Source organism: Cyanistes caeruleus, chromosome 33 (assembly GCF_971803275.1).
Source record: "Cyanistes caeruleus chromosome 33, bCyaCae1.hap1.1, whole genome shotgun sequence".
In the NCBI taxonomy this organism is placed as follows: Eukaryota; Metazoa; Chordata; class Aves; order Passeriformes; family Paridae; genus Cyanistes; species Cyanistes caeruleus.
In genome coordinates, this window is record NC_141734.1 from 1,365,208 (window position 1) to 1,376,294 (window position 11,087).

At 42.7% G+C, this 11,087-nt stretch overlaps 1 protein-coding gene across 1 annotated transcript; it reads right to left on the reverse strand.

Annotated features, from left to right (window-relative positions):
• Window positions 1-630: 630 nt before the first annotated feature.
• Window positions 631-11,085, reverse strand: LOC111945158 (HLA class II histocompatibility antigen, DR alpha chain-like). The gene is made up of 4 exons (XM_086870726.1): window positions 10,930-11,085; window positions 8,833-9,084; window positions 5,846-6,127; window positions 631-2,025 (listed from the first exon to the last, which is right to left on the reverse strand). Exons 1-4 carry the CDS (start codon window positions 11,000-11,002, stop codon window positions 1,871-1,873), a joined length of 762 nt encoding a protein of 253 aa, XP_086726852.1. The 5' UTR covers window positions 11,003-11,085; the 3' UTR covers window positions 631-1,870.
• Window positions 11,086-11,087: the final 2 nt, after the last annotated feature.

Below are 11,087 nucleotides of genomic sequence, written 5' to 3' on the forward strand. Positions count from 1 at the left end.
AACCGGGAAAAAACAGAAAAAATCGGACGGAAAAAGAAAGTTCTGGAGGACCAACCATAGAGTTGGGAGGGCCAGAGCGGCCCCTGGCGGCGCGGCCGCGTTCTCAGTGGTAACTTCCGGTTCTGCCATATCGGGAAGGGCACTTCCGGTGCCGCCATGTTGGGAAGGTCAAACCGGAGGATTTTAGGGAATTTTTTTGGGAATATTTTGAGGGGGATTTTTGGGAATATTTGGGGGGGATTTTTGGGAATATTTTGAGGGAGTTTTGGGAATGTTTTGGCGGGTTTTATGAGGGGATTTTTTGGGGATATTTTGGGGAATTTTTTGGGATATTTTGGGGAATTTTTTGGGACGTTTTTTGGGGGATTTTTGGTGAAATTTGGGGGATTTTTTGAGGAGATTTTGGGAACTTTTTGGGGGGAGATTTTTTGGGATATTTTGAGGGATTTGGGGGAATTTTTTGGGACATTTTGGGGGATTTTTGGGGAAGATTCTGAGCTTTTTTTTTTGGACTTTTTTAGGGGAAATTTGAGGGATTTTGGGACCCAAATCCCCTCCCCCAATTCCTCACTGACACCAATCCCAAATTTTTTTTTTGCCGGAAAATTCCAAAAGGGGTGGGGGAGGGGATTTAGGATCGACCCCTCCCCCCCTCTCTTTATTGGGGTGACATCGAGGGGAGACAGAATTCCAGAGGGGGGGAAAAAAACCGGGAATTTTGGGTGGATTTTAAGGGAATTTTGGGGAATTTGGGGTGGATTTTAAGGGGATTTTCAGTGGATTTGGGGTGGAATTTTAAGGGGATTTTGGGGGAATTCCAGGGAAAATTTCAAGGAATTTCAAGGGGATTTTGGGGTTGGGTTTGGGGGGAATTCCCAGGATTTGGGGGGAATTCCCAGGATTTGGGGCTGGATTTGGGGGGAATTCCCAGGATTTGGGGCTGGATTTGGGGGGAATTCCCAGGATTTGGGGCTGGATTTGGGACTGGATTTGGGGCTGGATCTGGGATCGATTCCCAGGATTTGGGGCTGGATTTGGGGGGAATTCCCGGGATTTGGGGCTGGATTTGGGGGGAATTCCCGGGATTTGGGGCTGAATTTGGGGGAAATTCCTGGGATTTGGGGCAGGATTTGAGGCTGGATTTGGGGACAGGATCTGGAAACAAGTCCTGGGATTTGGGGGAAATTCCCAGGATTTGGGGCAGGATCTGGGAACAATTCCAGGAATTCAGGGCAGGATCCGGGGCCGTTTCCTGGGAATTCAGGGCAGGATCTGGGGCCGTTTCCCGGGAATTCAGGGCAGGATCTGGGGACATTTCCCAGGATTTGGGGCTGGATTTGGGGCAGGATCCGGGGCCGTTTCCCGGGAATTCAGGGCAGGATCCGGGGCCGTTTCCCGGGAATTCAGGGCAGGATCTGGGGACGATTCCTGGGATTTGGGGCTGGATCTGGGGACGTTTCCCAGGATTTGGGGCTGGATTTGGGGCAGGATCTGGGAACAATTCCAGGAATTCAGGGCAGGATCCGGGGCCGTTTCCCGGGAATTCAGGGCAGGATCTGGGGACATTTCCCAGGATTTGGGGGCAATTCCAGGGATTCAGGGCAGGATCTGGGGACGATTCCTGGGATTTGGGGCAGGATCCGGGGCCGTTTCCCGGGAATTCAGGGCAGGATCCGGGGCCATTTCCCGGGAATTCAGGGCAGGATCCGGGGCCGTTTCCCGGGAATTCAGAGCAGGATCTGGGGACATTTCCCAGGATTTGGGGCTGGATTTGGGGCAGGATCCGGGGCCGTTTCCTGGGAATTCAGGGCAGGATCCGGGGCCGTTTCCAGGGAATTCAGGGCAGGATCCGGGGCCGTTTCCCGGGAATTCAGAGCGTTCCGCGCTCGACGCGGGCGCGGCCGAGCTTCATCCCGCGGATGATGAGGACGGTGCCGGCGGCGATGCCGACGATGCCGACGGCCAAGCCCAGGGCGCAGATCGCCGTCTCCGTGGCCTCGGACGCCGGCGCCGGGATCTGGGGCTCTGGGAAAAGCGGGAATTCCCGGGAGATCCCAAAACCTTCCTCATCCTCGTCTTCGTCCCGAAAACCCCTGAGTTCTTCCTCATCCTGAAATCTTCCTCTTCTTCCTCATCCCAAATCCTTCCTCATCCCGAATTCTTTCTCTTCCCAAATTCTCATCCCGAATTCTTCCTCTTCTTCCTCATCCCAAATTCTTCCTCTTCCCAAATTCTTCCTCTTCCTCTTCTTCCTCATCCCAAATCCTTCCTTATCCCAAATTATTTCCCATCCCGAATTCTCATCCCGAATTCTTCCTCTTCCTCCTTATCCCAAATCCTTCATCATCCCAAATTCTTCCTCTTCCTCTTCTTCTTCTTCCTCATCCCAAATTCTTCCTCATCCCGAATTCCTTCTTCATCCCAAATCCTCATCCCAAATTATTCCTTTTCTTCCTCATCCCAAATTGTTCTTCATCATCCCAAATTATTTCCCATCCCAAATCCTCATCCCAAATTCTTCCTCTTCCTTTTCTTCCTCATCCCAAATTCTTCATCCCGAATTTTTCCTCGTCCCTAATTATTTCCTATCCCAAATCCTCATCCCAAATTCTTCCTCTTCTTCCTCATCCCAAATCCTTCCTCATCCCGAATTATTCCTCATCCCAAATTCTCATCCCGAATTCTTCCTCTTCCTCTTCTTCCTCATCCCAAATTCTTCATCCCGAATTTTTCCTCGTCCCTAGTTATTTCCTATCCCAAATCCTCATCCCAAATCTTCCTCTTCTTCCTCATCCCAAATCCTTCCTTATCCCAAATTATTTCCCATCCCAAATTCTCATCCCGAATTCTTCCTCTTCCTCCTTATCCCAAATCCTTCTTCATCCCGAATTCCTTCTTCATCCCAAATCCTCATCCTGAATTCTTCCTCTTCTTCCTCATCCCGAATTCTTCTTCTTCCCAAATTCTTCCTCATCCCAAATTCTTCCTCTTCCTTTTCTTCTTCATCCCAAATCCTTCCTCGTCCCAAATTCTTCCTCATCCCAAATTCTTTTTTCCTCATCCCAAATCCTTCATCCCAAATTCTTCATCCCGAATTCCTCCTCCTCCTCCTCCTCTTCCTCATCCCATTCCCAGCCCATCCCGATCCTTTTCCCCCGTCCCAAATCTTCCCTCCCCCCCATCCCAATCCCTTTTCCCTCCCCATTCCCACCCCAAATCCCCCAATTCTCACCTCGAATCCCATTTTTATCCCAAAAAAAATCCCCCCAAAAAATCCCAAAAATGTGCCAAAAAATTCCCAAAAAATCCCCAAAACATTTCAAAAAAATCCCCAAAAAAAATCTCCCAAATAAATAAAAAAACACAACCAAAAATTCCCAAAAAACCAAAATAATAATAATAAAAAAATCCTTAAAAAATTTAAAAGAAAATCAAAAAAATTCCCAAAAAATTCCCAAAAAATCAAAGAAAATTCGCAAAAAAATTCCAAAAAAAATCCCCCCAAAAATTAAAAAAAAATCCCCAAAAATCTCCCAAATAAGTAAAGAAAGAAACCTAGAAAAATTCCCAAAAAAACCCCAAAAAACCCCAAAAAAATCAAAGAAATTCCCAAAAAAATTCCAAAAAAATTCCCAAAAATTCCCAAAATTCCCAAAAATTCCCAGTTTTCCCCGGATCCTCACCCCAATGCGCCACGCTGGGCTCGGCCAACCCCTCGTGCTCCACCTGGCAGATCTTAATAACCCAAATCCCAAAAAAAATCACAAAAAATCCCAAAAAATCCCCAAAAAATAAAAAAAAAAAAATCCTTAAAAAAATTCCCCAAAAAATCCCAAAAATCCCCAGAAATCCAAAAAAAAATCCAAAAAAATTCCCAAAAAATTTCAAAAAAAATCCCAAAAAATCTCCCAAATAAATTTAAAAAAAAAAAAAAAAAAAATTCCCCAAAAAACACAAAAAATCCCAAAAAAATCCAAAAAAATCCCCAAAAAACCCCCCAAAAATTCCCAAAATTCCCAAAAAATTCCCAATTTTCCCCGGATCCTCACCCCAATGCGCCACGCTGGGCTCGGCCAACCCCTCGTGCTCCACCTGGCAGATCTTAATAACCCAAATCCTCAAAAAAAATCCCAAAAAATCCTCAGAAAACCCAAAAAAATTCCTAAAAAAATTCTAAAAAATTCCAAAAAAATCAAAAAAAATTTGCAAAAAATTCCCCAAAAAATCCCCCAAAAAATTTTAAAAAATCAAAAAAAATCTCCCAATTAAGTAAAGAAACCCACAAAAATTCCAAAAAAAACCCCAAAAACCCCAAAAAAATCAAAGAAATTCCCAAAAAAATTCCAAAAAAAATCCCAAAAAATTCCCAAAATTCCCCAAAAATTCCCAATTTTCCCCGGATCCTCACCCCAATGCGCCACGCTGGGCTCGGCCAACCCCTCGTGCTCCACCTGGCAGATCTTAATAATCCAAATCCTCAAAAAAATCCCAAAAAATCCTCAGAAAACCCAAAAAAAATTCCTAAAACAATTCAAAAAAAATCCCAAAAATCCCCAGAAAACCCAAAAAAATTCCCCAAAAAATTCCAAAAAAAATCCCAAAAAATCTTACAAATAAATTTAAAAAAAACCAAAAAAAAATCCCCAAAAAACCACAAAAAATCCCCAAAAAATCCCCAAAAATTCCAAAAAAATCCCCAAAAAACCCCCCAAAATTCCCAAAAATTCCCAAAATTCCCCAAAAATTCCCTATTTTCCCCGGATCCTCACCCCAATGCGCCACGCTGGGCTCGGCCAACCCCTCGTGCTCCACCTGGCAGATCTTAATAATCCAAATCCTCAAAAAAATCCCAAAAAAGCCTCAGAAAACCCCAAAAAATTCCTAAAACAATTCAAAAAAAATCCCAAAAATCCCCAGAAAACCCAAAAAAATTCCCCAAAAAATTCCAAAAAAAAATCCCAAAAAATCTTACAAATAAATTTAAAAAAAACCAAAAAAAATCCCCAAAAAACCACAAAAAATCCCCAAAAAATCCCCAAAAATTCCCCAAAAAACCCCAAAAAAATTCCCAAAAATTCCCAAAATTCCCAAAAAATTCCCAATTTTCCCCGGATCCTCACCCCAATGCGCCACGCTGGGCTCGGCCAACCCCTCGTGCTCCACCTGGCAGATCTTAATAATCCAAATCCCAAAAAAAATCACAAAAAATCACAAAAAATCCCCAAAAAATCAAAAAAAAAAATCCTTAAAAAAATTCCCCAAAAAATCCCAAAAATCCCCAGAAAACCCAAAAAAAATCCAAAAAAATTCCCAAAAAATTTCAAAAAAAATCCCAAAAAATCTCCCAAATAAATTTAAAAAAAAAAAAAAAAAATTCCCCAAAAAACACAAAAAATCCCAAAAAAATCCCAAAAAATCCCCAAAAAACCCCAAAAAAATTCCCAAAAATTCCCAAAATTCCAAAAAAATTCCCAATTTTCCCCGGATCCTCACCCCAATGCGCCACGCTGGGCTCGGCCAACCCCTCGTGCTCCACCTGGCAGATCTTAATAACCCAAATCCTCAAAAAAATCCCAAAAAATCCTCAGAAAACCCAAAAAAAATTCCTAAAACAATTCAAAAAAAATCCCAAAAATCCCCAGGAAACCCAAAAAAATTCCCCAAAAAATTCCAAAAAAAAATCCCAAAAAATCTTACAAATAAATTTAAAAAAAACCAAAAAAAATCCCCAAAAAACCACAAAAAATCCCAAAAAAATCCCCAAAAATTCCCCAAAAAACCCCAAAAAAATTCCCAAAAATTCCCAAAATTCCCAAAAAATTCCCAATTTTCCCCGGATCCTCACCCCAATGCGCCACGCTGGGCTCGGCCAACCCCTCGTGCTCCACCTGGCAGTCGTAATAATCCCCGGGCTGGGGGATGAAGGGCAGGTAGGAGAATTTCCGGAAGGTGTTATCCCGATCCGGATAAAAGGGCATGTCCAACACCCCTTGGAATTCCGGGATCCCGTTCCGGAGCCAACGGAGCCGCAGCACCGGCGGCCAGAACTTGGAGACGCAGCAGATGAGGATGTTGGGATCGCCCAGTTCCACGGCGTGTTTCGGGAAGAGAGCCACTTCCGGAGGAACTGGGAATGGTTAATTGGGGATGGTTAATTGGGGATAATTGGGAATGGTTTATTGGGGATAATTGGGAATGGTTTATTGGGAATGGTGGGAATGGTTAATTGGGAATGGTTAATTGGGAATGGTTAATTGGGAATGGTTTATTTGGGATGGTTTATTAGGGTTAATTGGGAATGGTTAATTGGGGATAATTGGGAATGGTTAATTGGGAATGGTTTATTTGGGATGGTTTATTAGGGTTAATTGGAGATGGTTAATTGGGGATAATTGGTAATGGTTTATTGGGGATAATTGGGAATGGTTTATTGGGAATGGTTTATTTGGGATGGTTTATTAGGGTTAATTGGGAATGGTTAATTGGGAATGGTTTATTTGGGATGGTTTATTAGGGTTAATTGGGGATGGTTAATTGGGGATAATTGGGAATGGTTTATTGGGAATGGTTTATTGGGGATGGTTTATTGGGAATGGTTTATTAGGGTTAATTGGGAATGGTTAATTGGGGATAATTGGGAATGGTGGGAATGGTTTATTGGGAATGGTTAATTGGGAATGGTTTATTGGGGATAATTGGGAATGGTTTATTGGGAATGGTTTATTTGGGATGGTTTATTAGGGTTAATTGGGGATGGTTAATTGGGAATGGTTTATTTGGGATGGTTTATTAGGGTTAATTGGGAATGGTTAATTGGGGATGGTTAATTGGGGATAATTGGGAATGGTTTATTGGGAATGGTGGGAATGGTTTATTGGGAATGGTTAATTGGGGAGAATTTGGAATGGTGGGAATGGTTAATTGGGAATGGTTAACTGGGGATAATTGGGAATGGTTAATTGGGAATGGTTTATTTGGGATGGTTTATTAGGGTTAATTGGGGATGGTTAATTGGGGATAATTGGGAATGGTGGGAATGGTTAATTGGGAATGGTTAATTGGGGATGGTTTATTGGGGATGGTTTATTGGGAATGGTGGGAATGGTTTATTGGGAATGGTGGGGATGGTTTATTTGGAATGGTTAATTGGGGAGAATTTGGAATGGTGGGAATGGTTAATTGGGAATGGTTAACTGGGGATAATTGGGAATGGTTAATTGGGAATGGTTTATTTGCGATGGTTTATTAGGGTTAATTGGGAATGGTTAATTGGGGATAATTGGGAATGGTTTATTGGGAATGGTGGGAATGGTTTATTGGGAATGGTGGGAATGGTTTATTGGGAATGGTTAATTGGGGAGAATTGGGAATGGTGGGAATGGTTAATTTGGGATAATTGGGAATGGTTGGAATGGTTAATTGGGAATGGTTAATTGGGGATAATTGGGGATGGTTTCTTGGGAATGGTGGGAATGGTTTATTGGGAATGGTTAATTGGGGAGAATTTGGAATGGTGGGAATGGTTAATTGGGAATGGTTAACTGGGGATAATTGGGAATGGTTAATTGGGAATGGTTTATTTGCGATGGTTTATTAGGGTTAATTGGGGATGGTTAATTGGGGAGAATTGGGAATGGTTAATTGGGAATGGTTAATTGGGGATGGTTAATTGGGAATGGTTTATTTGCGATGGTTTATTAGGGTTAATTGGGGATGGTTAATTGGGGATAATTGGGAATGGTGGGAATGGTTAATTGGGAATGGTTAACTGGGGATAATTGGGAATGGTGGGAATGGTTAATTGGGAATGGTTAATTTGGGATAATTGGGAATGGTGGGAATGGTTAATTGGGAATGGTTAATTGGGGATAATTGGGAATGGTTAATTTGGAATGGTTAATTGGGAATGGTTAACTGGAGATAATTGGGAATGGTTAATTCTGAATGGTGGGAATGGTTAATTTGGGATGGTTTATTGGGGATAATTGGGAATGGTTAATTGAGGATAATTGGGAATGGTTAATTGGGAATGGTTAATTGGGGTTGGTTTATTGAGGATAATTGGGAATGGTTAATTGGGAATTGTTAATTGGGAAGGGTTTAGTGGGAATAGTTTATTTGGGATAATTGGGAATGGTTAATTGGGAATGGTTAATTGGGGATTATTGGGAATGGTTTATTTGGAATGGTTTATTGAGGATAATTGGGAATGGTTAATTGGGAATGGTTAATTGGGGTTGGTTTATTGAGGGTAATTGGGAATGGTTAATTGGGAATGGTGAATTGGGGATTATTGGGAATGGTTTATTTGGAATGGTTTATTGAGGATAATTGGGAATGGTTAATTGGGGATGTTGGGAATGGTTAATTGGGGATTATTGGGAATGGTTTATTTGGAATGGTTTATTGAGGATAATTGGGAATGGTTATTTGGGGATGTTGGGAATGGTTAATTGGGGATTATTGGGAATGGTTTATTTGGGATAATTGGGAATGATTAATTGGGAATGGTTTATTTGGGAATGGTTTACTGGGAATGTTGGGAACGGTTTATCGGGAATGATTGACTGGGATGATTGGGGATTGGGAATAATTGGGAATAATTGGGAATAATTGGGAATAATTGGGAATTGGGAGGAGTTGGGGTGGATTCAGCCAAAATCCGGATCGGATCCAGACACGATTGAGGTGAAATCCCCAGGAATTGCACCAAAACCCCTGGAATTACACTGAAAAATCCCAAATTTCCCCGAAATCCCTCTGGAATTCCCTCCCAAAATAAAAACCCCTCCCCTTCCTCCTCCTCCTCCCGCTCCCCCACGGCTCCGTTACCGCTGGGAATCCGGGAATTGTTGGAAGCGGCCATGGAATTTTCCAGATTCTGTTTGTCGATGGCGATGTTCTGGAGCGCTCCCTGAGCCTGGAAACTGGTGAATTCCTGGAATTCCGGGAGCCTCCAAACGGTCTCCTCGTTTTCCACGTGGAAAATCTCGTCGCCGTCGAAGTCGAACATGAACTCGGAGCTGTCGATCCCGGAATCCAGGGATTTTTGGTAGAATTCCGTCTGGGTGATGGTGTGGCGCACTGGGAATCGGGAATTCCGTGGGGTTAGAAAAGGGGAATTGGGGGTTTCTGCTCAAAATCCTGAGAATTTGGTGATTTCTGCTCAAAATCCTGGGAATTTTGGGGATTTCTACTCAAAATTCTTGGAAAATTAAAGATTTCTGCTCAAAATCCTGGGAAATTTAGGAATTTATGCTCAGAATTCTTGGAATATTAAAGATTTCTGCTCAAAATCCTGAGAATTTGGTGATTTCTGCTCAAAATCCTGGGAATTTTAGGGATTTCTACTCAAAATTCTTGGAAAATTAAAGATTTCTGCTCAAAATCCTGAGATTTTGGTGATTTCTCCTTAAAATCCTGTGAAAATCGGGAATTTCTACTCAAAATTCTTGGAATATTAAAGAGTTCTGCTCAAAATCCTGAGAATTTGGGGATTTCTACTCAAAATCCTTGGAAAATTAAAGATTTCTGCTCAAAATCCTGAGATTTTGGTGATTTCTCCTTAAAATCCTGTGAAAATCGGGAATTTCTACTCAAAATTCTTGGAAAATTAAAGATTTCTGCTCAAAATCCTGGGAAATTTAGGAATTTATGCTCAGAATTCTTGGAATATTAAAGATTTCTGTTCAAAATCCTGAGAATTTGGTGATTTCTGCTCAAAATCCTGGGAATTTTAGGGATTTCTACTCAAAATTCTTGGAAAATTAAAGATTTCTGCTCAAAATCCTGAGAAATTGGTGATTTCTGCTCGAAATCCTTGGAAAATTAAAGATTTCTGCTCAAAATCCTGAGAATTTGGTGATTTCTCCTTAAAATCCTGGGAAATTCGGGTATTTTTGCTAAAAAATCTGGGGAATTTTGGGATTTCTGCTCAAAATCCCTGGGAAAAAGGGGGTTGGGGACACAGAAAGTCCAAAAATCCTGGGAAATTAGGATTTAGGACTCCCAGACCCCCAAAATCCCGGGATCAGGAGGATTCAGCAGGATCCACACCCCAAAATCCTGGAAAAAGAGGAAGTTTGGGCTGGCCCAGCCCCAAAATTCCAGGGAAAAGAGGATGTGAGAACACCCAGTTCCCCAAATTTTGGGAACGGGGGGGGGTTGGGAACGCCCAGACCCCAAAAATCCGAGAAAAAAAAGGGATTTAGGCACTTCCAGAGCCTGAAAATCCTGGAAAATTTTAGTTTGGGAACACCCAAAACCCCAAAATCCTGGGAAAAACCAGAATTTGGGAATGCCCAGATCTCCAAATTTTGGGTACAGGGGGGGTTTGGACACCCCCAGACTCAAAAAATCCTGGAAAAGAGGAATTTAGGCACTTGCAGAGCCCCAGAATTGTGGGAAAAGAGGAATTTGGGCACTTCCAGAGCCTGAAAATCCAGGGAAAAGAAATTGTGGGAATTCCCAGTTCCCCAAATTTTGGGTACAGGGGGGTTTGGACACTCCCAGAGTCCCAAAATAAAAGGAAAAGAGGATTTTGGGCACCGTTATTCTGTAAAAATCCTGGAAATTGGGATTTGGGTACTCCCAGAGACCCAAAATCCTGGGAAAAAAGGGATTTGGGAATTTTCAGTTCCTGAAATTTTATGTACAGGGGGGTTTGGAGAATCCAAGCTCTCCCAAAATCTTTGGAATGGGGGGGGTTTGGGAAATCCCTGCACCCCCAAAATGCTGGAAAAAGAATTCGACCACACCCAAACCCCAAAATCTCGGAAAAGGACGAAAAACCCCAAAAAATCACAAAGTTGGGACAACGCCTTTCCCGAAAAATCCCCAAAATATCCCAAAAAAATTATCCCCACATTCCCCAAAATCCAGAGAACCCCAAATCCCAACCCAGCGCCTTCAAGACCCCCCAAACCCCACCTTCGACCCCCCAAATTCCGGGCAGGGTCAGAACCACCAGCAGCAGGCGGGGGAGGATCGGGAATCCATCCATGGCTCCAGGAATTCCCGGGAAATCGGGAACGGTCGCTGCTGCTCCCAGAAAAGCGGCGGCGAAATGGGGGGACCGGCAGTGGGGG